The following is a 27303-nucleotide window of genomic DNA, read 5'->3' as shown; positions in this document are numbered from 1 at the left end:
GCAGTTGGGGGAAGAAGCCGTGGGGGCGGGGCTGTTCTGGGGGGTGGGGTGGGGCAGTTGGGGGGAAGGAACCGGGGGGCGGGGCTCTGCGGGGGCGGGGCCAGCCCATCGGGGCGGGGCGATTTTCGCGGCCGCCTCGCGCCCTGCGACCGTTGCTCGTTCCCGCTCCGCGGGGCCGCCGCGTCCCTGGTAACGGCCGGGCGGGGTCGTGGGGCGCCGAGAGCGCGGTGGGTGCGGCCGGGCCCCCCCCCTCGGTCCCCCCGCGGTCCCTCCTGCGCCCCGTCCCCCCGCCCCCCTCGTTCCCCACCGTGTCCTCTCCTTCCCTCCCGCACCCCGGCGCCCTCGGTTCCCGCCCCCGGGTCCCCTTCTGCCCCCCTCCGCCCCCCTCGTTCCCCCTGCCTCCTGCCCCGCCCCCTTGGTCCCCACCGTGTCCTCTCCTTCCCTACCCCGCCCCGCCCTCGGCCCCGTCGGTTCCCCCCCGGGTCCTCTCCTTCCCCCTACCCCCCACCCCGCCCCCCCTCGGTCCCTCTCCGGGTCCTCTCCTTCCCCCCCGCCCCGCCCCCCGCACTCCCCCTCTGGTTCTCTCCTTCCCCCTGCTTTCCCCCCTCAGGTTCTCTCGTTCTCCCCTGCCCCCCCACTCTGCCCCCACGGTTCCCTCTCGGATTCTTTTGTTCTCCCCCACCCTGCCCCCCGCGTTCCCCCCTGGTTCACTCCTTCCCCCCGCGCCCTCCTGGTTCTCTCGTTCTCTCCTGCCCCCCTTGCCCCCCATGGTTCCCCCCCTGGTTCTGTTCTTCCCCCTGAGGTCCTCCCCCGGTTCTCTCGTTGTCCCCTGCCCCCTCAACCTGCCCCCCCCGCGGTCCCCCCGGTTCTCTCCTTCCCCACTCCCCTCCTCTGCCCTCCCACCCCCACGTTTCCCCCCACTCTTCTCCTTCCACTCTGCCCCCGAGGTCCCCCCACTCCTCTCATTCTGCCCCTTGCCCCCCCCACTCTGCGCCCCATGGTACCCTTGCCCCCCACTCCGCCCCCTGAGGTCCTCTCTTTCCCCCCCACTCCTTCTCCGCCCCCCTCCTTCCCCCTCGCCCCCCACTCTGCCCCTCGAGGTCCCCTCGCCCCCCCCCGCTACTCTCCTTCTCCTCCGCCCCCTCCACTCTGCCCCCCCGAGGTCCTGTCATCCCCTTCCTTCCCCCTCACCCCCTTCACTCTGCCCTCTGAGGTCCCCTCCCGCCCCTTCCCCTCCACTCCTCTTGTTCCCCCCTGCCCCCGCTCTCCCCCTGAGGTCCCCTCACCCCTCCGCCCTGCCCCCACTCCTCTCATTGCCCCTGCCTTCCCCACTCTGCCCCCCTGGGTCCCCTCCCCCGCCTGCTCCTCTTGTTCCCCCCGCCCCTTCCCGAGGTCCCCCCGGTCCCCGCACTCTGCCCCCCCCAGGTCCGCTCCCACTCTGCCCCCCGGCTCCTCTCATTCCCTCTGCCTCCCCCATCAGGCCCCCTCCGGCTCCCAATGCCCTCCTCCCTCCCTCAGTGCCCCCATCACCTATCGCCCCCCAGCTTCCCTTCACCTTCCTCTGCCCTGTCCCTCCAGCCCCCAGTGCTCTGTCCCCCCTCTGCTGCCCCCCATCACCTATCCCTCCACTCACCTATGCTTTATCCCACTACCCAGCATCTCCAGTTCCCCCATCACCATCTCTGTGCCTCATCATTGACCTACCCACCCCACCCCTGATCACCACACCTCCACCATCCCCTACTGCCTGCTCCTCCCAGCACCTCCAACCGCTCCCTCCTGCTGCCCCATCACTTACCCTGTAAGGGACCAGTGCGAAGGCAGTTTGGCCTAGTGGTCACAGCCAAGCTGAGGTCCACACGTCAGGGATGGTATCAGTGAGCAGAGGTCAGAGGAATCGCTAGAGCTGGGTTCAGTAAGCAAGAGTTGAGGCCAGAGTCAGGCTGGGATCGGAGACCAGAAGCCAAGGTGAAGTCTGAAGTCAGGCTCTGCAGACCTGGGTTGTAGGCCACAAATCTTTACATTATCCCTCTTCTTCAGGGGCAGCCTTCCTATGGATGGGCACTGGGCTTGGCTTATCCAGGTGGTCCAGATGAAACCTTTTTACCGTCTCAGGGTATGGACATGGGCAATGAATTCCCAGGAGTGTTCTTTAGTTCTCCCAATTGGTTAGGGAGTACAGTCTCCTTCACTGCAATATAGAGTCAAGGACAGAGTGGACCATATATTCCTCATGCCCTTGGAGCTGGACTGGCAGGGGTGGCTGTTGGGATCAATCAGGAAAAGGGTCCTATGTGTTAGGTTTCAGGAGGGATACGTGGAAATTATTAGGAATCATTAAAAAGGGGATGGAGAATAAGACGGAGAATCTATTATTGCCCTTATATAAATCCATGGTATGCCCACGTCTTGAGTATAGTGTACAGATGCGGTCTCCTTGTCTCAAAAAAGATATACTGGCATTAGAAAAGGTTCAGAGAAGGGCTACTAAAATGATTTGGGGTTTGGAATGAGGAGAGATTAAAGAGGCTAGGACTTTTCAGCTTGGAAAAGAGGAGACTGGGGGATATGAGAGAGGTATGTAAATTCATGAGTGGTGTGGAGAAAGTGAATAAGGAAAAATTATTTACTTGTTCCCATAATATAAGAATTAAGGGCCACCAAATGAAATTAATGGGCAGCAGGTTTAAAATAAATAAAAGGAAGTTCTTCACACAGCGCAAAGTCAACCTGTGGAACTCCTTGCCTGGGGAGGTTGTGAAGGCTAGGACTATAACAGGGTTTAAAAGAGAACTAGATAAATTCATGGAGGTTAAGTCCATTAATGGCTATTAGCCAGGATGGGTAAGGAATGGTGTCCCTAGCCTCTGTTTGTCAGAGGGTGGAGATGGATGGCAGGAGAGAGATCACTTGATCATTACCTGTTAAGTTCACTTCCTCTGGGGCACCTGGCATTGGCCTCTGTCAGCAGACAGGATACTGGGCTGGATGGATCTTTGATCTGACCCAGTATGGCCGTTCTTATGGTCTTATGAAAACAGATCGAGGGAGCTGCAATTTGAAGGTGACAGGGTGGATTTGCTAACCTATCCAGAAAGGTCTGAGAAACTGGTGGTCTAGCTTGTGAGATGGTGTGTTTGTATGGAGGCGCGTTACTGCGAGTCAGACTTTTCGACCCACTGTGAAAGCTGGGTCTTCCTGGTGTGAATAGTCTGAGTACCACTTATTTTCCTTTTTTGTGTCTTCAAGGTGGTCCTTAAGCTCCTCCTGGATATAATGAATTTATTTGATCCAGTTGGCAGTGGCTGGGTTTGGAGAGGCTGCTGGCAAGGCCAAGTGGAAACAAGGGTGAAACCTATAATTTTCAAAGAAGGTGCTCTGCCCCTTGCAGGCCTGGTCAGTGTTGGATGAGAACTTGGCATGAGGAAGGAGGGAGAACCAGTTATCTTGATGGTAGTTGACAAAGCACCTTAGGTATTGCTCTAATACTTGGTTCACCCTCTCTGTCTGCCTATCTGTGTGTCGGGTGGTATGTGAAGAAAAAAGCATGAATGTCCATTAGCTGGAGTGCTTCACTTCAAAAGTGAGAGACAAACTGCAGGCCTCTCTCTGAGGTGATATGATCCAAAAGCCCATTAAGGCAGACCACATAAACCACTAGTAGTCAAGCTGTGTTTTCAGCAGAGAGCAGGCTGTTACAGGGGATGAAGTGCACCGTTTTGGTCAGTTGGTCTACCACAATTAAGGCTACTGTGTGGCCATTAGAGTCAGGGAGTTCCACTATGGAGTCCATGCTGATTGAGGCCCATGGTATAGGTGGGGTCTCCAGGGGTACTAGGGTGCCGAGGGGCTTAACACGAGGCATCTTGGTGCGCGCACACAGGTCACAAGAGTCAACCTAGTCCTGGACTTTAGCTTGCTTATGGGGCCACCAGAAGAAACAGGAAGCCGTGTGGAAAGTCTTAAGGAGGCCAAAGTGGCCTCCCCATGGAGTGTTGTGGCAGAGATGGAGCACTTCTAGCCATGGGAATGTATGTGTGCCTATTGAGGTAGGTGATCCCGTCCTGTGTGGAGCACTGCATTTTGGTTCTGGCTCTTGTTTGTGCAGGCTGTTCCGTCACCTCCTGGGCTAATGGATCACCCCACAAAGTGGATCAGATTAGATCAAGCAGGTCTTGGTGGATTTTGGCACGAAGGAAGTTCCGAGGTTTTGGGAGACGGAGTGGCTCTTGGTTAGGTCTTCGCCCTGTCATTGTCTTTCCTATTCCTGGGTGATAGATGATGATGAAATCAAACTGAGAAGAATAATGCCCACCTGAGATGTCTTTGGTTCAAAGTTCAAAACTTAGACAGATATTCAGAAAAGACTTGGACTGGGTTTCTGTGTCCCTTGAGGAGATAGTGCCATTCTTCAAAGGCTGATTTAATTGTGAGTGAGCTCCTGATTTAATATCTCATAATTCTGTTTGGCAGAATTGAGTGTTCAGGAGTAGTAGGCACAGGGGTGCAACACTTGATGTGGACCATGCCTCTGAGAGAGTATGGCCCAATGGCTACACTGGAGGCATCAGCTTCCACTGTGAATGCTTGGGCTGGGTGTGCTAGACAGGAGTGGTGGTGAAAGCAGCTTTGAGCTGTTCGAAAGCATGATGAGCTTCCGGTGTCCAAACAAATTTGACAGCCTTGTGCAGGAGGAGGCTGTTTGCCCTGAGAAGTCTGGAATGAACTGTCAGTAAAAATTTATGAAGCTCAGGATGGGGGGACCTGGGCACTGCCCAATTGCAGATGGCCTCCACCTTCTGGGGGTCCATCTTGATGCTGTTTGAGGAAAGGATGTAACCCAAGAACTCTGTAGGGGACTGGTCAAAGGTACATTTTTCCAGTTGCATGAACAGGCCACGCTTCTGTATCCTTTTCAGGATGAAACCAATGTCATAACAATGCTTCTTGGGATTATCTGAAAACGCAAGTATATCATTGAGGTAGATGACACATGCTGATCCAGGGTGTCTCTAAATACATCATTCACAAAGTGTTGAAAGATCGTGGGAATGCTGGTCAGCCTGAATGGCATTACTAGATATTGAAAGTGCCCATAATGAGTTCAAAAGGCAGTCTTCCATTTGTCTCCTGCCCTGATGAACATAAGAATGGCCAGGCTGGGTCAGACCAAAGGTCCATCCAGCCCAGTATCCTGTCTGCTGACAGTGGCCAATGCCAGATGCCCCAGAGGCAGTGAACCTAACAGGTAATGATCAAGTGATCTCTCTCCTGCCATCCATCTCCACCCTCTGACAAACAGAGGCTAGGGACACCATTCCTTAGAGACACCAGTCCTTACCCATCCTGGCTAATAGCCATTAATGGATTTAACCTCCATGAATTTATCCAGTCCTCTTTTAAACCCTGTTATAGTCCTAGCCTTCACAACCTCCCCAGGCAAGGAGTTTCTCAGGTTGACTGTGCGCACTAGATTGTAGGCACCCTGGAGATCCAGTTTGGTGACAACTCTGGCAGCCTGCACACAATCTGGAATTGGAAAAGGTTCAGAAAAGGGCAATAAAAATGATTAGGGGTATAGAATGCCTTCCATATTAGGAGAGATTAATAAGACTGGGACTTTTCAGCTTGGAAAAGAGGCAACTAAGGGGGGATATGATAGAGGTATATAAAGTCATGAGTGGTATAGAGAAAGTAAATAAGGAAGTGTTATTTACTCTTCATAATACAAGAACAAGAGGCCACCAAATGAAATTAATAGGTAGCAGATTTAAAACAAACACAAGAAAGTATTTTTTCACTGTCAACCTGTGGAACTTCTTGCCAGAGGCTGTTGTGAAGCTCGATACTATAACTGGGTTCAGAAGGGAGCTAGATAGATTCATGGAAGATAAGTGCATCAATGGCTATTAGCCAGGATGGGCAGGAATGGTCTGTTTGCCAGAGCTGGGATTGGGTGACAGGGCGTGGATCACGTGATGATAACCTATCTGTTCATTCCCTCTGGGGCACCTGGCATTGGCCACTGTCAGCAGACAGGATACTGGGCTGGATGGACCTTTGGTCTGACCCCTTATGGCCGTTCTTATGTTCCCATCCAAACATTTGGGTAGTGGTACTGTGGGGCCCTGTTCAAAAGGCAGTAGGGCCCAACCCAATCCTGGAGCATGGAATTTTCTTTCTGAGACCATGCTAGCTGCTCGCGACATGTCTGATTTTCTGCTAGGAGCTGCATCAATTGGGACTGCAGCAGATGGTTCTCGGTTTGGAGTCGTGCAACCTGCTCCTGGAGATCCGGTACTCCATGGAGTCCAGTGGGCAATAGTAGACCCGCCCCTTCCATAACCCTGCTCAGGGGCTGCTGCAGAGGGGATCGGAAGGGGTCTGGACAAACTGTAAGACTAGGACATAGATGGTCTGGCTTAGCAGTCACAGCTGGGCTGGGGTCTACACGTCAGGGATGATAGTCAGTGAGCAGGAGTCAGAGGAATCGCTAGAGCTGGGTTCAGTAAGCAAGAGTCAGGGTCAGAGTCAGGCTGGGGTTGGAGACCAGAGAGCAGAGGTAGTATCAGGGTGAAGTCAGGAGGCAAGAGTCAGGGTCATTGTTGGACTGGGATCAGGAGACAAGGTGAAGTCTGGAGTTGCAGCAGGCCCAAAGTCTGTGTGGTTGCCCAGACCACTTCCTGGGGCACCCTCCAGGATTAAATAGGGTGCTTGGTCAATCAAAAGGCTGCAGGGGTCAAACTGCATTCCTTGGGTGGTACTTCGTGTGGTGCCTGCTCTCCAAAGTGCTCTGCGTGGCCTCCTGGTGGCATTGTGGGAATGTCAGCTGTCCCAGGCTCTGCAGACTTAGTTCTAGTCCGTGAATGCTTATATGCACCATCAGGGCCCCCCATCACCTACTCCCCCGCACATCCCTCTCAGTGCGCCCCTTACATCCTCCACCTCTCCCGTTGTCCCCCATGGCACTGTCTGACTCCACCCCCCGCCCCACACACTTTCTCCTCACCCGATGGCATTACCTAACATCCTCTAACCCCACTTTGTCCACTCCCGCACCATGGCACAGCTTGCCCCCTCTGATCTCACCTTGTCCCCCGCCCGAGAACAGACTGCCTGTGATCCCATCCTCCTGGCACAACCTGCCCCCATTTTGCCCCTTCCCCATGCTTCAATGGCACCTAGACTGACCAGGCCTTTGTCTTTAGCAGCTTTGTGTGCACAGAGATACCATGCAGCCTTCCCCGACTCTCCCCAGTCTGTTCCCTGCGGCTGCTGACCCAGGTAAGGAGCCTTCATCTCTGCTGCCACAACCGGGGGAGTACAGGGACTTAGAGGGTGGTGTCGGAGAGAAGGCTTTGGATTCTTTGACCATGGGATGGTGTTCCATGAAGGAGGAGTGCTGGGCAGAGACGGGCTCCACTTACGAAGAGAGGGAAGAGCATCTTTGCGAGCAGACTGGCTAACCTAGTGAGGAGGGCTTTAAACTAGGTTCACCGGGGGAAGGAGACCAAAGCCCTGAGGTAAGTGGGATACCGGGAGGAAGCACAGGCAGGAACGTCTGTGAGGGGAGGGCTCCTGCTTCATACTGAGAATGAGGGGCAATCAGCAGGTTATCTCAAGTGCTTATATACGAATGCACAAAGCCTTGGAAACAAGCAGGGAGAACTGGAGGTCCTGGTGATGTCAAGGAATTATGACGTGATTGGAATAACAGAGACTTGGTAGGATAACTCACATGACTGGAGCACTGTCATGAATGGTTATAAACTGTTCAGGAAGGACAGGCAGGGCAGAAGAGGTGGGGGAGTAGCACTGTATGTAAGGGAGCAGTATGACTGCTCAGAGCTCCGGTACGAAACTGCAGAAAAACCTGAGTGTCTCTGGATTAAGTTTAGAAGTGTGAGCAACAAGAGTGATGTAGTGGTGGGAGTCTGCTATAGACCACCGGACCAGGGGGATGAGGTGGATGAGGCTTTCTTCCGGCAGCTCGCGGAAGCTACTAGATCGCACGCCCTGGTTCTCATGGGTGACTTTAATTTTCCTGATATCTGCTGGAGAGCAATACAGCAGTGCATAGACAATCCAGGAAGTTTTTGGAAAACATAGGGGACAATTTCCTGGTGCAAGTGCTAGAGGAGCCAACTGGGGGGGAGCTTTTCTTGACCTGCTGCTCACAAACCGAGAAGAATTAGTGGAGGAAGCAAAAGTGGATGGGAATCTGGGAGGCAGTGACCATGAGTTGGTTGAGTTCAGGATCCTGACACGGAAGAAAGGTAAGCAGCAGGATACGGACCCTGGACTTCAGGAAAGCAGACTTCGACTCCCTCAGGGAACGGATGGGAAGGATCCCCTGGGGGACTAATGTGAAGGGGAAAAGAGTCCAGGAGAGCTGGCTGTATTTCAAGGAATCCCTGTTGAGGTTACAGGGACAAACCATCCCGATGTGTCGAAAGAATAGTAAATATGGCAGGCGACCAGCTTGGCTTAATGGTGAAATCCTAGCGGATCTTAAACATAAAAAAGAAGCTTACAAGAAGTGGAAGATTGGACATATGACCAGAGAAGAGTATAAAAATATTGCTCGGGCATGTAGGAATGAAATCAGGAGGGCCAAATCGCACCTGGAGCTGCAGCTAGCAAGAGATGTCAAGAGTAACAAGAAGGGTTTCTTCAGGTATGTTGGCAACAAGAAGAAAGCCAAGGGAAGCGTGGGCCCCTTACTGTATGAGAGAGGCAACCTAATGACAGAGGATGTGGGAAAAGCTAATTTACTCAATGCTTTTTTTGCCTCTGTCTTCACTAACAAGGTCAGCTCCTAGACTGCTGCACTGGGCATCACAGCATGGGGAGTAGATGGCCAGCCCTCTGTGGAGAAAGAGGTGGTTAGGGACTATTTAGAAAAGCTGGACGTGCACAAGTGCATGGGGCCGGACACATTGCATCCGAGAGTGCTAAAGGAATTGGCGGCTGTGATTGCAGAGCCGTTGGCCATTATCTTTGAAAACTCGTGGCGAACGGGGGAAGTCCTGGATGACTGGAAAAAGGCTAATTTAGTGCCAATCTTTAAAAAAGGAAAGAAGGAGGATCCTGGGAACTACAGGCCAGTCAGCCTCACCTCAGTCCCCGGAAAAATCATGGAGCAGGTCCTCAAAGAATCAATCCTGAAGCACTTAGAGGAGAGGAAAGTGATCAGGAACAGTCAGCATGGATTCACCAAGGGAAGGTCATGCCTGACTCATCTAATCGCCTTCTATGATGAGATTACTGGTTCTGTAGATGAAGGGAAAGCAGTGGATGTATTGTTTCTTGACTTTAGCAAAGCTTTTGACATGGTCTCTCACAGTATTCTTGTCAGCAAGTTAAAGAAGTGTGGGCTGGATGAATGCACTCTAAGGTGGGTAGAAAGTTGGCTAGATTGTCGGTCTCAATGGGTAGTGATCAATGGCTCCATGTCTAATTGGCAGCCGGTATCAAGTGGAGTGCCCCAGGGGTTGGTCCTCGGGCCGGTTTTGTTCAATATCTTCATAAATGATCTGGAGGATGGTGTGGATTGCACTCTCAGCAAATTTGCGGATGGTACTAAACTAGGAGGAGTGATAGATACGCTGGAGGGAAGGGATAGGATACAGAGGGACCTAGACAAATTGGAGGATTGGGCCAAAAGAAATCTGATGAGGTTTAATAAGGATAAGTGCAGGGTCCTGCACTTAGGACGGAAGAACCCAATGCACCGCTACAGACTAGGGACCAAATGGCTCGGCAGCAGTTCTGCAGAAAAGGACCTGGGGTGACAGTGGACGAGAAGCTGGATGTGAGTCAGCAGTGTGCCCTTGTTGCCAAGAAGGCCAATGGCATTTTGGGATGTATAAGTAGGGGCATAGCGAGCAGATCGAGGGACGTGATCGTTCCCCTCTATTCGACATTGGTGAGGCCTCATCTGGAGTACTGTGTCCAGTTTTGGGCCCCACACTACAAGAAGGATGTGGATAAATTGGAGAGAGTCCAGCGAAGGGCAACAAAAATGATTGGGGTCTGGAACACATGACTTATGAGGAGAGGCTGAGGAAACTGGGATTGTTTAGTCTGCAGAAGAGAAGAATGAGGGGGGATTTGACAGCTGCTTTCAACTACCTGAGAGGTGGTTCCAGAGAGGATGGTTCTAGACTATTCTCAGTGGTGGAAGAGGACAGGACAAGGAGTAATGGTCTCAAGTTGCAGTGGGGGAGGTTTAGGTTGGATATTAGGAAAATTTTTTTCACTAGGAGGGTGGTGAAACACTGGAATGCGTTACCTAGGGAGGTGGTAGAATCTCCTTCCTTAGAAGTTTTTTAGGTCAGGCTTGACAAAGCCCTAGCTGGGATGATTTAATTGGGGAATGGTCCTGCTTTGAGCAGGGGGTGGGACTAGATGACTCCTGAGGTCCCTTCCAACCCTGATATTCTATGATTCTAGGGGGAGCTCTTTCCTCATGGTCAGTGCTGGCCCCATTGCCCCAGGCTTGCCCTGGGGGTTGTTGTGCTACAGGTGAGGTCAGAAGTGAATTTGGCGGCATCTCTGTTCTAATGCCAACACCCCAATAGCTCATTGTGATGAGATCCCCAGGGTGCAGCCTTAACCCTGCTTTGCTAGTGACAAGCAGCAAACCCCTCCAGGCCCTGTGATCACTCAGCACAACAGCAGGTGGAGCCCCTCACACAGCTAGATTGCATGAATGCTCCCAGAGCTGGTCATGAATCACTCAGAGAAAGGCACCAGCCGAATTCCCCGAGCTCCCAGCCTTGCACCTCAGGAATATACAGGAACTCCTCATTTAAAGTCGTCCCGGTTAACGCTGTTTTGTTGTTATGTTGCTGATCAATTAGGGAACATGCTCGTTTAAAGTTGTACAATGCTCCCTTCTAACGTCATTTGGCAGCCGCCTGCTTTGTCCACTGCTTGCAGGAAGAGTAGCCCATTGCAGCTAGCTGGTGGATGGTTGGAACTAGGGTGGACTGGCAGCCCCCCTATCAGCTCCCCGCTCCCCTAAGTTCCCTGTGCAGCAGCTGCCCAGCAGGCTATCAATTGCCCGCAGTTCAGCTGTCCCTCTCCCCACTGCCGTGTGCTGCTCCTGCCCTCTGCCTTGGAGCTGCTCCCCAAGACTCCTGCTTGCTGGGGGGGGGAAGAGGAGGGCTAATGTCAGGGTGTATCCCTCCCCCCTGCTCCTGCACCCCACTTACCCCATCTTCCATAGAGCAGGGACACATGACAGGAGGGAGGGAGCTTGCCCTGGCAGCAGCTGTGGCTCTGCTTGCTGATCTAATTAACAAGGCAGTGTACTTAAAGGGGAAATGCACATCTCTCTCACACACACAAGGTGTGTGTCTCTGTCTCTGTCTGCCCTCCTTCCTTTCCTGCTGCCTTGTAGAGTGTGAGAGTTAACCCTTTAGGGCTCAGCCAATTGCTAGTTCATCATTTAGCAGTAAGGCATTCCCTGGGAAATATCCCACCCTCTGACTCCTCCACCTCAACCAAGCTTCACAATCATCATCACTGTGTATCCGAGGATCCTGTTGAAGCTCACAGATAGGCCGTCAAAGATCACATCTGTGGGAAGGAATCTGACCTCGCAATACAGTCCAGTAGGGTGTGGGCAGTGTAGGGGGCTAGGGTGGGGGCGCCCTCAGCCTTGGGCTGAGCACTTGCTCACTTCTCCTGGCCCTATCTCATGACTCTGTCCCTTTGCAGGTGGCAGAGAGCCCAGGAGCTCCCAGCCAGTGGAGCGTGGCTGGGCCTGGGGTGTCCGCCAGCGCCTTGCTGCCCAGCTCCAAGAGACAGGGAGGCCTGACCCCCAGCACTTGGACGCACTCGTGGCTGAGCTGATCGCTGTGTTTGTGAAGGTGCTGCAGAGGAGCAGCCGAAGTGCCTGGCTGCACCTACTGGATGTCCTGCAGCTCCTCAGCCCCTTCCGGGAACAGCTGCGTTGCCGGGAGGAGCTGCTGCCCTACCTGGAGAGCCTCTGTTACCAGTACTACCGAAGTCAGGCCCTTGTGTCTGACATGGATGTCCCAGGAGCCATGGGCCAGGCCTTCCCCAGGGACCACTCAGAGCTGTTTGCCCATCCACTTGTTGCACACTACAGGGATCCAGTGCCCCCAGCCAATCTGCTCCCTGTTGGCTCAGAGCCAGCCTTCGCAGGGCAGCCCTGCCTCTTTGTCCTAGACCAGGAGGTAGAAGAACCAGCAGCTGTGTGCCAGCCAGGCCCAGTGTCTTTGCAGCAGCTGCAGAGAAGTGTGGGTCTGGTGGGCATGGAGCTGGCTCAGGAGGAGACCCAGTGGACAAGAAGCCTGGGTCTCATGTCCCTTGCCCTTGGTACAGAGGTGCCTGTGAAGTATTGCTGTGCTGAGCCGAGGTAAGGGCTTCCTCCGCCAAATCCTGGCTCGAGGCTTCAATGTCCTCCCCCAGGGCATGGGCTGTTCTCGTGGGTCCCGCACAGAACAGGGATCACCCACACTCCCACCTCTCCAGGGCCACAGGGATGCTGGACTGTATGCCCCAGAGCTCACTGTGACTGGAGAGCCTGCCAGCTGGTGGTGGAGACTGTGAGCCAGGACTCCTGGGTTCTGTTTTCAACTCTGACAGGGGAGTGGGAGCTTGGGAGTTCGCTCAGGGGAACTGGGCAGCCAGGAGTCCTAGATATTTTTTCTAGTCCTCCCTGTGTGATGGTGTAACGGTACAGATCCCCCCTGGGGAGTAAGTGTCTCTCCAGCACTGTGAAGGTGCAAATCCTAGCCATGTTGAGTGTGGCATCCCAGCTGCTCTCCCCCTGCCCACGCACTGGAGGGGGACATGGAGTGACCTCTGCCCTGGAGCTCTCACAGTCATGCTGTCTTCACTGCAGGCTCCTTCCAGACCCAGGCGGAGAGGCTGCCACGCCCACCCCACAGGTGGTGGAAGGAGAGCAGAGCTTCTCCTGGCAGTCCCTGACGGGGCTCCGGGCTGCTGAGATTTTTGTGAGGAACAGGCACCTGGGGAAAATCAATTTTGTCTACCTCAACGTTGCCCCCAACAGGCACTTCAGGTAACTGCACTCCAAACTCAGCCCTCTGCACCCACACTGCCCCTACCAGGCACTTCCCCAGTGCTGTGTTAGCCTCTGGGATGTCAGGCCCAGTGCCCCAGTGGTGCTGCAGGGCTCTGTGCCCTGCTGGCCTCCCCATGGCAGGGGTATGTGGATGGGTGGAGCAGCCAGGCCCTGCTTCCTGTTTCCATATAGGCCTTCAGAGTAACAGCCGTGTTAGTCTGTATTCGCAAAAAGAAAAGGAGGACTTGTGGCACCTTAGAGACTAACCAATTTATTTGAGCATGAGCTTTTGTGAGCTACAGCTCACTTCATCGGATGCATACCGTGGAAACTGCAGCAGACTTTATATACCTTGGTATCTTTCTTTCTCGATACAGGCCCTACGACCTGGTTGTGGTTCCTAAGCGGCAGGCCAACCCCCAGCACTATGTCTTCTCCCCCTTTGGGGTGCTGCACGTGCACCCAGATGAAGGCGCCGAGGCCCTGACACTCGGAGAGTGGCACCGAGAGGCCCTGCTGTGGCAGCTACTCCAGTGCATCCCCTTCTTCAGGCACTACCTTGTCCACAAAGCCTTTGCCTGGTGAGTGGCCCAGGGCACTGCAGAGGAACCTGAGAGATACCACCCTCCACACTGTGCTCGGAGGATGGTGCCTGGGGGCCTGAGCCCTGGATGCAGGGGACCTATACTGCATGTGTTGGAGCAGGACCTGAGGTTGGTTGGGCCCCATTAGCAACCCCATTAGCAGCTTACAGGATCTGCACCTGATGGTTCTTGCTGCAGGCACATGGGCTGGAGCCCAGGGATGTGGACAGGGTGGGACCTATAGCAGCAGGTCGGGATGGAGCCCCTTGTTGATGTGCAGTGTCTCACCTCCCTGAGCTAGTCCCTCCTCTCAGCATAGCACAGCTCCTAGTCTTACTCTCCTTCCCCCATAGCTGGTGGCAAAATGTGAAGCACCTGCAGCTGCTAACACGCCAGGAAGCCCTGGGCAGCTACCTGCTCCTGGCTGTTCCCCACTTTGGAGCAGCACTGCTCCACATCTCCAGGTAAGAGGGAGAATGTGTGTGTGGGAGGGGTGTCCCTGCCCCAGCCAGGACCTTAACTGAGAGCTGTACCCCACCCCTGTCCAGGTGCTGCTCCCCTTGGAATCCCAGCTGAGAACACCCTGTGCTGGAGGCCCAAGGCCCTGGATGTAACCTTATCTATAGTTCGTGGTTACTTTAACAAATTCCCACCCCAAGGGCCAGCCTCCGAGACAGCCTGCAGGAGAGAGGTTACCAACAGAAGGGTCCCAATGGTGCGCAGCAGAGACTCCCATAGTGTTCTTTCCATAATAATTCCCTTTATTAGTCAACCAAACAATGCACACGCTGTGTTACCAACCCAAAGCTCTTGGTAACTTTTACTCTGTGCAAGGTGGTGTCAGGAAATAAATCAGGGGAGACATGGCCGGCCGGTCACTGGCACAAACAGGACAACACAAGAGTGCTTTTGCTTAAAGCTGAACTTTATTTAGTCTCAAGCACTTATACACACGTCCGCAACAGGTTAGTAAAACACCCCCAACCCTTGATAATTACCAAAGCTGAGTGTGGCTCTCGAGTGGCACAGCGGCAGCCCGTCTACCGGTGGGCAACATAAGATGCAGCCAGAGGGAGAGTCCAGTCCTGAAGAGTCCCACCACCTCAAACTTTTCCCCATTATTTATACATTAGTAATAGAATGACATGTCCCTTAAAGAAAACTTGTTAAGTAAGCAGTTTCAATGGTCAAGCAAGAGGTTCCTTCTGATTATTGATTAACCAGGTGTGGGTTTTTCCAGAGTTTGCAGGCTTGAGGCCCCAATAGACATTCCTGGGGCACATCCTGCTCTTCTAAGATGCATGTATCAGCAACTTCAACACAATTCTTATCAGGAAGGACACGGGGTCAAGCTGCCCTCTCTGTGGCACCCAAAAAACATTAAACTGAGACTGCTGAATGTCCAATTTACAGCCTGCTGACTTGGCTGCTTTTAGCAATAAGTCATAGTGGTTTCAGGCACTTTACTGGTTTGCCAAAGTCTCCCTGTACAACTGCAGTCTGGTAAAGCAGAGAGAGAGACCTGTACAGAATGGTGTTAGTCTTCTTCGTCATCGTCCTTGTTAGGGGGCTTATTCCTTCACCCACTTACTTCCCTGGTCCTTCTCGCATGAACAGAGAGCAACAATACCCAAAGTCCAAAGGTGAAACAATTCGATGTTTATTGGGGTGAACTTCCAGCAAGCATGATTCCAGTTTCCTTCCTTAGTGTCCCCCTTCCCAGCTCTGACACCACAGAGCCTTACACCTGTGTTCCTGTTCCCATTCCTGCCCTTAGACAAACATGATTCCAATTTCCCCACCCCCATTCCATGTTCCCAGTACCCACACGCACACACCCACTCACTTCCTGATTGACTGTAGACTATATAGTAAAACCTGAGTTCTGCTTAGCTATACCTTAACCAATCATTTTACTGAAATTTAACTAACCAAACCTAACATATTGTAACATAATTATTTAACCAATTATATCCCACCACCTTAATGAGTTTACACCCAGCAAAATGAATTATACAGCAGACAGAAACAATCCCAGAACCAGACAGAGATTATACAGACAAACAATGGGGAAATGAAAAGGAGTACTTGTGGCACCTTAGAGACTAACCAGTTTATTTGAGCATAAGCTTTCGTGAGCTACAGCTCGCTTCATCGGGTGCATACATAATGGGGAAATGGGGACTACAGTGATAGAACAAACACAGAAGTGAGGATTTCACATCCCAGCTATTGATAAGTGAGTTCTTGCCAGACAGGACGCTATCAAACTAGGTTTCCTTTTACATCTTCTAGGCACTTCCCTTTCTCTGGAGGCGATAGGCATTATCAGGACAGGATTGTATTCCTAACAGCCCAATAGCACCTTCTTTCAATGTGACTAGTTTGGGATGTGAGGAGGTGACCGGTTGCTTCCCAGCTTATGGCTGCATCTATGCTTAGCCAAAGGCCTTAGCCTAAGAACAGGGCCTCAGACTGTCACAGTAAGAGAAGGCCCTTACACCGGCAGACAGTGATTTTGATTCTTTCTTTTATACCTCTATAACTAGCCAAGTGATAAGAATACACCTAAATTCTTAGAGTATAGACCTTTACAGACAGGCCTGAATATCTGTATCCTAACAGTCCTTACCAGTGGGTGTCCTCCTGGCATCTCCCCCAGACAAGGCACGCAGGCCGGGATACACCCACTGGGGTTCAGACATATTTATGAAGGTTTGAACCCCTTTTCTGTATTTGAACTTCCACACCTCACTACTTTTGGGGTGCCCCATTTTTCATAGGCTAACTCATTAATATTTACATCACCTTAGCATGGTAGTAACAGGTGGTTTCCTGAAGCAAGTCTCGAACATTTCACCCTGACTAGCAGTGTTTGTCTTGTGGCATCTGCTATCTTTCAGAGACATTAGTGTCTAAACTCTGCAGTTATCTTCAAAACAGCAGCATCAGGAACATACACGTAGGCTCAGCCGGTTTATTGTTAACATGCTAATGCTACAACATTCAGTAATACTTACCTTTCACCTCTTTGTCCTAAATATACCTGATAACCTTTATCCTGGGTTATGCAGAAGACAGAGCACACGCACCCCCTCCCCCCCGCCTCTTTAGGTTCTCCAGTGGTCCTCACTGAGTGCTTTCTCCCCAAGCAGGGGCCTGAGGAGCTTCTGTGGGGCTCTTCCCTTCAGGGGCCAGTTGTCTTCACACTCCTGACTCCCTTCAGGCTCACAGGGGACATTTGCTTCAGTGGTGCTGTGAGCAGAGCCTTGGGGATGAAGGGCTGAGGCCCCAGCCAGTGAGCTCAGGGTTACTGGACTGGACCCCAGGAGGGACTCTCAGGCTTCTATACTCCTGGTCCTATCCTCGACTGTCTGGGGCTGAGTGCCCAGGTGAGGCTGGCTGTTCCTATGGCCCTGCCTAATGGATCCTGCTTCCTTCTAGACTCCTGCAGGAGCTAAGATCTGTACACTGGCTGCCCCAGGATGACTCCAAATGCTACACCTTCCCGGAGCTACAGCAGGCCCTGGCCCAAGAGAATGGCCGTGCCCGAGGCCTGCTCAAGAGGTTCCTCACCCTCTGCTCAGCCATTCTCGAGCTGGTAAGGCAGGGTTGGAGCATCAGGGAGACCTGTACTCCCAGTGCCACTTGGCTTCTCTCCTGGAGTGCCCCCTGCTGGGAGGGGTCAGAACTGCAGTACCAGTAGCTCCACAATCAGTGCTCCTGCCCTGCTCCCTACAGTGCCCTCTGACGGGAGCTCCACTCGCAGCCGCTGCCCCTGCCCGGCTCCCTACAGCTCCTGCGGGGAATGGCCAGGAGCTCCACAACCCCGCGGCCGGTGCCCCTGCCCGGCTCCATACAGCTCCTGCGGGGAATGGCCAGGAGCTCCACAACCCCACAGCCAGTGCTCCTGCCCTGCTCCCTATAATGCTTTTCCAGTGCTGGGAGAGAAGTACCTGGGAGTTCCCCTCCACAGGTCCTCCTCTCCCATTGAAGCTCCACGCCTGCCCTATGGACCCTACAATTCAAGGCTTTTAGGGTCCTGGTTTGGCTAGGAAAGCTCTGGGAACTCTCAGGGTTGTGTTCCCCAGTCAAATCAGGGAACAGTGCTTCCGCCATGCCTGATGTTTCTATCAGAGACCTTTTAGGACCCTCTTTCTCCATCCCAGAGCAGCAAGAAAGAGTCTCCTGCCATAATGTGGAGCTCCATAGCTGGGAGAGATTTGGGCAGCTCCCTTCACTCCTTCCCCGTCCCACCCTGAGCACTGACGGGGAAATGGGTCTGTGCAGGGAACCTGCCTTCTCAGCCCCCATGTGTCCATGTCCTTGCAGGTGCGGGATGACACCTACAAGATGGTGCATGGGCTGCAGACCCAAGTGCAGAGCTACAAGCTCTACATCACCAAGGAGTCCCTGTATCAGCAGAGAGTCCACCACAGGGACCTGGAGAGGAGGCTGAAGGAGGCCGAGTTCTGGATGCAGAGGCTGGGCAGCCTGGCCCAGCTGGTGAACCTCCTGACCTGCCAAAACCTGGTCTCCATCGTGCAGGAGGAGGTCACAGCGTTCGTCAGCAACGTCATGAAGGTGAGGCAGGGAAAAGGAGGCTGAAGGCTTTGAGTCTTTCACACCTTTGGCCTGCCCCTTCCCAGTCTGACCCTGGCATAGACTCAGAGTTGAAGGCCAGACAGGGCCATTAGGCCCCCTAGGCTGACCTGCGATAGCACAGCCAGAGAATCCTGTCCAGCCCCCTGCACTGAACCCCGTCACTGGTGTTTTATCTAAAGCAGTGGTCTCCAAACACTGGGGGGCCATGCCCCCCGTGCCCTTGTCTGTGCCCCTCGGAGCTGTGGCCGTGAGAGAGAGACATGGGGTAAGAGAGCTGAGGCTGGGGCCAGGGGCCGGGGGTGGGAGCGGAACCGCAGACAGGCCGTGGTGGGGGCTGGCAGCTGGGCCCACGGCCAGGTGCGGCTACACTCCCAGCCCTGCCCCAAGGCCAGGGACAGAGCCGCAGCCAGCAGACATGGCTAAGGGCAGGGGCAGGTCTGGGAGCGGAGCAGCAGTTGGGCCGGAGGCTGGGGCCAGGGCCAGGGGCGGGGCTAGGAGTTGGGTGAGGATGCCACTGCAGATGGGACCAGATCAGAGTGGGGGGTGGGGAGGGGCTGCAACTCACAAGCATTCAATGAAGTCTAAACACATTCTTATCATTCTAATACCTAGTTAACAATACTAACACATGGGTAAGCCAAAAGCTGGTTTCAGCTATGTCAGTATTCAGCTGAGACATTGGGACTTTGGCCTGAGCTATCTTGTCTGTCAGCATCACAGAAGACTCCACCACTTCCCTTGGGTCACCATTGCTGTTAAACATTTGGGCCTTATTTCCAGTCTGAATTTTTCTGGCTTCAGCATCCAGCCATTGGTTCTTGTTCTGCCCTTCTCCACTAGCTTTAAGAAGTCTCTAGCATCTGGTATTTTCTCCATAAGATGATAATTATACACCATAGTCAAGTCACCTCGCAATCTTTTGGATAAGCTAAACAATTTGAGCTTTTTAAGTCTGTCCCTATAAGGCATTTTTCCCAGCTCTTGAATAATTTTTGTGGGTCTTTTTTGGCACTGTCTCCAATTTTTCAACATCCTGTTTAAAATATGGATACTAGAACTGGATGCATTATTCCCGGCTCAGTCTCACCAATGCCATATACAGATGTAAAAATCACCTCCCTGCTCATTCTCACTTCTCTCTTGTTTATATAGCCAAAGTTCCCATTAGCCCTTTTTGCCACAGCATCACACTGGGAGTTCATGGTGAGCTGCTTGTCTGCTATGATCCCTTTCAGAGTCTATGCTTTCCATTATATAGTTCCCCATTCAGTAGGTGTGGCCTGAATTCCCTGTTCTTCTTCGAGTGATTGCAAGTGTGCATTTCTCTCTTGCTTTGTGTGTGCCCTACGCACGATCACCAGACATTTCTTCGCTCAGTGGTAGCTGTCAGGGCAGCTCAAGCACCTTCTGCTGCCACACACTGCTGGCATCTGTGTAAAGCATGCAGCTGACTCTGAGCCCCCACCCCGCAAGTTCCTTCTTACTGCCTGGGTTGGTTGCTGGAACGGCTCTTCTTGCATTTGCAAGTTCTCTTAGTGGGCTGTTTTTTCTTGTATTGTAAATAGTGTTATTAAGGTTATTAGGATTTAATTAGTTAGAATTTTTTTTAACGATCTCAGGGTTTCGTTTGTCTCCTGGTGCCAAGGGATGCCCCTGTTAACAAGCTTCAGGCCCTGTGTTTCCTGCAGTAAGGCTATGCCTGTGAGCAACCTGCACTCAAGGTGCTTGAAGTGCCTTGGGGAAGCTCAGATTGGAGGGCATTGCCAAATTTGCAGGGACTTTTAAATCTTGTAGAAGAAAGTTTCTACTCATCGAGGTGGTCTTGAGACCTCCATCTGAGCCAGGCTGGTCAGACTTGGCACTGAGTGCCTCAGCATTGGTGAGGAGTGTGCCTCATATGTACCTGAGTCCTGAGACTGCTGAAAGTGGGAGAGGCTTGACCCAGAAATCTGCTGGGCAGGGGGCTAAGTGGAGAGTGCAGTCTAAGCCCAAGCTGCTTCTGTACAACAGAAGATGGTACCGTTGACTCCAGCATGTGGGCAGGTTTCATCGAGTCTGGAGCCAGAAGGAGCTCCTTCCACATCTGTGGCACCACACTGCACTCTTGCTATCTTGGTACCAACCATGCCGGCGGCACTTACGGCTGCCAGGGACCTCCTGGCCCTGTTGGGGGCAGTATCGCTGGCAGTACAAGAGGTGTTGCTGGACATGGGAGAACCAGCAGGATTGGTACAACACTCAGTACCGTGCCAGCCTCATTTACCCTTGATGGCTCAGTCTTTCGTACTGTCCTCTCTGTGGGCCTCTCCACTTTGGCACTGGTTGCTGGCACCATCTGAAACTGCACCTCTGTGGTTAGCGGCAGGAGAATCATCGTCTTCCGAATCAGAGGTTGGGTCCTATGTTTCCTGTCCTCAGAGACTCTCTTGCTATTCCTCCTCCAGACATTTCCACCCTTCCATGAGCCAGTCACAGAAGTACCATTGAGTGGTTAACCAGGAGAGTAGTCTAGGGGTACAGCAAACAGTGACTGCACCCTGACTCCTAAGGTCCCACCCACCTGTGCCCCTCCTCCTGTGGTATTACTTGCGGAGTTGAGACTGACGCATGACTCGAAGCAAGGGGTGGCATGTGACCCTGCTAGGAACCCTTCCCCCCATCGTCAATTAATCAGAGTGGGTTTCAGCCCTGTTGGAGCTCCCCGAGAGTAGATTTGACCAATCAAGGCAAGTTCAGCTGTGGGGAGACCTTTCTGGAAGAGAGTCATGTGACCCCTTGAAGAACTTCTCCCACCACCCTCTAATAGTCAGCATAGTCCCTCCTGGAAAGGAAATGTATACTAATCAGAACAGGTCTAGCACAAGGGCCTAGGCCGGAACTCTCGATCTCTGGAGTTCAATGGTTGGCCAGTCAGCAGCACCACTCCTGGAAGCCCATTGTCTATGGAGGAGGCCATCTTGTTTCAAGAGCTTGTTTTTCAGATTTCTGGAAATGTTACGGGGAAACATGGCCTCTGCCATCACCCCCCATGAGAACCACGGAATTCGTTTGAGCTTGGAGGGTCCATAGTCATCTGCAGAGACGGTGCTACATCAATGACCGTTCTGAGGAGGCGGTAGGAGCTGCTGAGGGGAGCCCTTTGGCCCAGCCATTGATGGATGCACTGGAACCCGACCCCAAGACCCAAGTGCTTGTGAGGCAGACTGACGAGCATCATGAACGCCCAGCATCTGCCCCCGTAGAGGAGGGCGACAGTGGTTCACTGCAGTTGGACAAGGTGAACGGAGATGACGTTGCTTAGGTAAATAGACTGTAAAAACTGGCAGTTGAGGATTGGGTATAATGGGCTAGGAGCCGACCTGCATAACTCTAAACCCAGTGCACATGCAGCTGTTTCTTTTCTGAAAATCTCGCTGCTGCCTTTCTAGAGGACCCAGAGGCCCTGGACAGCTTTGCATCAGAGAGCGAAGGGGAATCAGGCTCAAGTTGGTTTTGTTCAGCACCAAGACAACTTGTTCAAGAGGAGACCGAGTGTGAAGAGGATAATGGCTGTATGGATTTAAAGAAGGCCCTTGGCATAGAAGTAACTGAGCCAGTGCCATATTGTGAGTGTAAAAGAGCAATGTGGTTTATTGTATGTGTTTCTGTCTATGCTGTCCTTAGTCACTGTCTTAGGGAGACGCTTTTGAAGATTGTGAGGGCTATGTTGTAGACGAGCCAGGCCAGTGGCATCATGACTGTGTGACTTGGACGTCAGAGGATAGAAACTGCAAGCTCCAGGCCCTGTGTGCTGACCTGTTTTTGGAAAGCTTATTGAACACTCTTATTGCCATAGGTTATGCAATGCAGTGTCTGTGTGTAACCCAAGAAAATTTAGCGGAAGGGATGACCTTGGTAAATGCTGTGCAAAGCACTCGAGACGCTGACAGTGACTTAAACAATATTACCAAGCTGAAAGATACCCACTTAGTGCATTATCTTGATCACCTGCTCAACACAAAAAGTTACAGAACCCTGCTTAGGGGAAAGACTAATGGTAAGAAATCTAAAAGGATTAAATTAGAGAATGGTGAGGGACAAGCATGTGATATAATAAAACTTGGCAATGTAAAAGGTCTGCATGGCCTTTAAATAGCATGAAAGTTTTGGTGGGGCATCTCCGTTTGTTTTCAAGGGCTGTATGTCTTTTAAATAAAAATAGTTTGTGAGAACCCAGTTATTGTGTCATTAAGAAAAGAGACCTATTTACATCAGAAAGCTGAAGTGCAAGTAGTAGAATTCAGTGGAAAGAAAACAAAATCATGTTTAAAATAAAGCTAAAACGCTCTGATATTCTGTATAAAACATGGACGTTCGCGATGTGAGTACAAATGAGCTGACTCAACGCCATTGAACTGCATCAGTTTAACCAGAACCTACTGAAAAAACGGGGTTGTGTGGAGCCTATCGCTGTCCAACGCAATCACACGCCCAGGTTTTCTTCCTGTTCCATCGGGGTTAAAGATATTCGGTCCTGTTGGAATTGGAAATGTGATCAGTAATGAGGTTTGATGAGCATTCATCCACAATAAGGGGGGTAGGAAGTACGGATTAATATTAATCAGGGGGTTGTACAATGCTGTGGGGCTGTCTTTCCAGTAACTCAATCATTAAAAGTTTAAAAATAATATATTAAACAAACAAACAATGGTCTAACCCAAAATGGAAGGTGGCAAGAGTTCACAAACCTCCACCACATTCATAACATAAGAATGTGCTGTAACATTTAAAAGCCAACATTGTAGGTTGTTTACTCTGGTTGTGCTACATCTGTTTTTATTTAAAAACAAAGCAGAACTTTAAAAAGAAAAGAAACATGTTTAAAATGAAAAGAAACAAAAACAAAAAAACTAAGACATTCATTGATATCTGCAAGGCTCCCACTCAAGAGAGGCGACAGTAGCATTAAGGATTGTTGTGTATGGTGATTTACTGTTTAATACTGTAAGAAGTCCTATAGTGCTCCATTTTTTGTTGAAACAAAAAAATTGATTTTAACTAAAAATTAGCAAAAATGTCCCAGTTGTACAGACAATTTAATTTTCATCCACAGATCACAAAAGGGAATGTTTAGAAAGGGGTGTGCACCTTCCTTATGTATCTATTAATTAAGAGCTGTAGTGATGAAATCAACCTGCTAACTACAGACATTGAAGTTTGTTTGAAACAAAGAGTTAGGTTGGTAAAAAAAAAACCTGAGCTTTTCTAGAGACCGTCTTCTTATAATGGAAACCGTCTTGAACAGAATGGGCTGTAGCTGGACTGCAAGACGAGGTATGTTGCTTGTATTTTAACTCTGAAAATATGTACTATATAATGTTACTCTTCCTTACTAATAATGATAGATGTCTTCATTGCAGTGTGACCTGTTTAGCTGGAAACAGCGACTTCAAGCTGTATTTTACCAGGGCCAGGTAAAACCCCATTTTATCTATGTGTGCTTAATACTATACTTAATACTATAATAATAATTTTTTAAAAAACCTTGTATTAAACAGGTTGTATAGGGGGTTTGGGGTGTTTGGGAATAATACTAACTAAAATTTTTGCTTGCTTTTTAACCCAAAGGGTTTTGGTGAGATTATAGAGTTAAGGATTTTTTTGTTTGTCTGTGTGTATGTGAATTCTGTAAAATGTTTTGTTTAATGCTAAATTGGAGTATTTCTGTTTTCCTAAACAGGCTTGTGGTACTCTCTTGATGATGCCCTAGTCAGAGCTACAGAGATACCATCTACAGAACCAACAAAGAGCCAGGAATCTGCTCGGAGACCTTTAACAACAACACCGAAACAGCAAACAGCAGCAGAGCACACATGGAGCATCAGGACTGTTCAAAGCTCAGATACGTCAAACCGAAGAACAACAGAAAAGATTACAGTAAAAGAGCAATAATGCGAACACAACTCCAGTTCCTGAGTAGTCGACACCACACCAAGCCCTGAGAAAACTGTGAGTGAAAAAACACAGTCACAAACCTGGAGCAAGTGCTTTAGGGGTTGTGAATAAAAAACAAGAACTGAAAACCTATGCGATGCAGGGGTATCTCCTTATGAAGTATCTGAAAATTGTTATGAACTATTCTCTTAATAAGCTAGGCACAGCCCTCCAGTATTCTAAAAGGATTTGGGAAAAACACGATGCTTTGTTCAGAAAGCTGATGGCCGGTTTATCCTCAGAGTTTCTAAAAGAAACTGGCTGGAAACTACATCAAAATACAAAAGCTCTTGTGGCTGACTTAGAAAAATACTTCAGTTTTTCAGAGGGTGTCTCTGGTTCTCAGCCGACAAGACTAGTCATGGAAAGGGGTACAGGTAAAAGGGACATCCTCAAGGGGAAACTGAGGGGGAAACAAAAGGGAGGTCAGTGTTTGGAGGATAAACAGATGGCCGTCAAAAAGATATCATCAAGGATGCTTGCAATTTTTTTTTAAAAGGTTAAACAGGTGATGAGAAAAAAACAAAAAGCGATGCCCCCTAGTGGAGGCTGTCAAACTGTCATGCCTGAAAATAGGGAGGCTGGAGCGGCCTTGGGCACTTATGGGGCGGTGGTGACTCTCACATAGGGCTGGTCTACACTGTGTCATTAGATCAACATTCCCCGCATTGGGTCGAATTTATAATTAGCTTGTCTACATTACAGAGCCCTTCCTGCCGACCTAAAGGGCTTTTAAAATCGCCTGTACTCCACCTCAACGAGAGGAGTAGCGCTAGTTTCGACCTTCTCAGGTTGAAGTAGGGGTAGTGTAGACACAGTATAGTGTATTTCAACTTGTTTGGCCTCCGGGAGGTGTCCCAGAGTGCTCCAATGTGTCCCCTCTGGACAGCACTTTCAACTCCACTGCACTTCAGCCAGGTAAACAGGAAAAGCCCCAGGAACTTTTGAATTTAATTTCCTGTTTGATCAGCATGGAGAGCTCACCACCACAGCTGACCATGGCTGCCCAAGTACGCAAACGTGCTCCAGCATGGAGCATACAGGAGATACTGGATCTGAGTACTGTGTGGGAAGAAGAGTCCGTGCAGGCAGAACTCTGAACCAGCAGAAGAAATGCTGACATTGATGCCAAAATTGCACAGGGCCTGGGGGACAAAGACTGTACCAGGGGCACACAGCAGTGCCCTGTGAAAATAAAGGAGCTCAGGCAAGTACCAGAAGACAAGGGAGGCGAACAGTCGCTGTGGTGTGGAGCCACAGACGTGCCGCTTCTATGGGCAGCTGCATGTGATTCTAGGTGGGCACCCCACCAGGACGGCAACACGCTTCGTGGAAACCTCCCGGGGGACACAAGTGGCCGTGGGCAACAACAAGGAGGACATTGTTGATGAGGAAGAGGAGGAGGAGAATAATGCACAGCAGGCAAGTGGAGGATCCATTCTCCCCGACAGCCAGGACCTTTTCCTAACTCTGTGGCCAGTCCCCTCCCAGGACCCACTGGTGCGGGACTGTGATGGCGAGGAAGGCACCTATGGTGAGTGCACACTTGTAATAACACTACAGGGGTTAAATGCAGTTGTGGTTACTGTTTAATTTGAGGTAAACAATTGGGATACAGTGGTGGCCAGTGCAGCCACAAAAGGGTGCTTCCCAGAAAAGCCTGTTTATGTGCCAAGAGTTTCCACACTACAAAATTTTCCCAGGTGTGCCCTCACACCGCCTACCCTTTTGTGTGTGCTTACCATGCCTGCCTGCAAACCGAAATCTGCCGCCCAGAGCTCTGCCATGTGTTGTACCTTACTGGTATGCTCTTCTTTTAAAACACTAAATTTGGCCGAGTACCTCAGAGAATGTATTTACTGCTATGAATTGTTTTATTCATTGCAACAGTTAACCTTTTGTTTTCAACAATGTATGCTTTTCCTTGCAGCTGCAACATTTTCTCTGGATGCTTCCTCCACTCCAGCACAAAGGCTGTCCCAGATTAGAAGGCGAAAAAAGCAGACAAGGGAAGACATGTTCTGTGGTTTGATGCGTTCCTCCAAGGCTGACAGGGCCCAGCTCCGTGCATGGAGGCTCTCACTTTCAGAGAGCATGCGCATCGACCAAGAGGGCCGGAAAGCAATCAGGGAACAAGAGCATAACACGCAAGAGGAGATGTAGCAGCTTATGGGGGAGCAAACTGACATGTTGAGGTGTCTGGTTGAGGTGTAGGAAAGGCAGCTAGACCTTAGAGTCCCACAGAGCACCATATCAGTATCACCTGCCATGTCGTCAACGCAGCAACTTATCGTGTTTTCTGAAAGGGGAAATTTTTCAATTTCCTTGCATATGCGCCTAATATTACTCTGACAATTTCTTTGCATGCTGGTAAAATTAATGTCTCTGTGACTGTATGTGGTTTTTTGCCTCTGCTACAAGCTCAGTGACCATGTAGCTTGCTTCCATTGCTTTGTCAGAAACAGTTGCACAGTCAGTCATCAGTCTGACTGATGGATAAGCTGTTACCAGCAGGAGAGTGAGTTTGTGTGTGTGGTTTTTGGAGGGGGGTGAGGGGGTGAGAGAACCTGGATTTGTGCAGGAAATGGCCCACCTTGATTATCATACACATTGTGAAGAGAGTGGTCACTTTGGATGGGCTATTACCAGCAGGAGAGTGAGTTTGTGGGGGGGGGGGGGGCGGAGGGTGAGAAAACCTGGATTTGTGCTGGAAATGGCCCAACTTGATGATCACTTTAGATAAGCTATTACCAGCAGGAGAGTGAGTTTGTGTGTGTATGGGGGGGGGGGGGTGAGAAAACCTGGATTTGTGCTGGAAATGGCCCACCTTGATTATCATGCACATTGTAGAGAGAGTGGTCACTTTGGATAAGCTATTACTAGCAGGAGAGTGAGTTTGTGTGTGTGGTTTTTGGAGGGGGGTGAGGGAGTGAGAGAACCTGGATTTGTGCTGGAAATGGCCCAACTTGATGATCACTTTAGATAAGCTATTACCAGCAGGACAGTGGGGTGGGAGGAGGTATTGTTTCATGGTCTCTGTGTGTATATAATGTCTTCTGCAGTTTCCACGGTATGCAT

The 27303-nt window shown here is 51.1% G+C and overlaps 1 protein-coding gene across 1 annotated transcript; it reads left to right on the top strand.

The window, feature by feature from the left end:
• The first annotated feature begins 140 nt into the window (after positions 1 to 140).
• LOC144258909 (dynein heavy chain domain-containing protein 1-like) lies at positions 141 to 26953 on the top strand. The gene is made up of 11 exons (XM_077807044.1): positions 141 to 227; positions 7209 to 7284; positions 11728 to 12391; positions 12881 to 13060; positions 13441 to 13644; positions 14001 to 14111; positions 17092 to 17248; positions 17980 to 18231; positions 23652 to 23705; positions 23972 to 25759; positions 26156 to 26953. Exons 2-10 carry the CDS (start codon positions 7233 to 7235, stop codon positions 23999 to 24001), a joined length of 1704 nt encoding a protein of 567 aa, XP_077663170.1. The 5' UTR covers positions 141 to 227; positions 7209 to 7232; the 3' UTR covers positions 24002 to 25759; positions 26156 to 26953.
• The last annotated feature ends 350 nt before the right edge of the window (positions 26954 to 27303 follow it).

Source organism: Eretmochelys imbricata, chromosome 1 (assembly GCF_965152235.1).
Source record: "Eretmochelys imbricata isolate rEreImb1 chromosome 1, rEreImb1.hap1, whole genome shotgun sequence".
NCBI lineage: Eukaryota > Metazoa > Chordata > Testudines > Cheloniidae > Eretmochelys > Eretmochelys imbricata.
This window is presented reverse-complemented; position numbering and strand designations above follow the sequence as displayed.

Coding starts and splice junctions, on each gene's coding strand:
- LOC144258909 (XM_077807044.1), top strand. CDS start 7,233: ATGCAGCCTTCCCCGACTCTCCCCAGTCTGTTCCCTGCGGCTGCTGAC. Junction 7,285..11,727: donor CCCTGCGGCTGCTGACCCAG/GTAAGGAGCCTT, acceptor GTCCCTTTGCAG/GTGGCAGAGAGCCCAGGAGC. Junction 14,112..17,091: donor GCACTGCTCCACATCTCCAG/GTAAGAGGGAGA, acceptor GCTTCCTTCTAG/ACTCCTGCAGGAGCTAAGAT.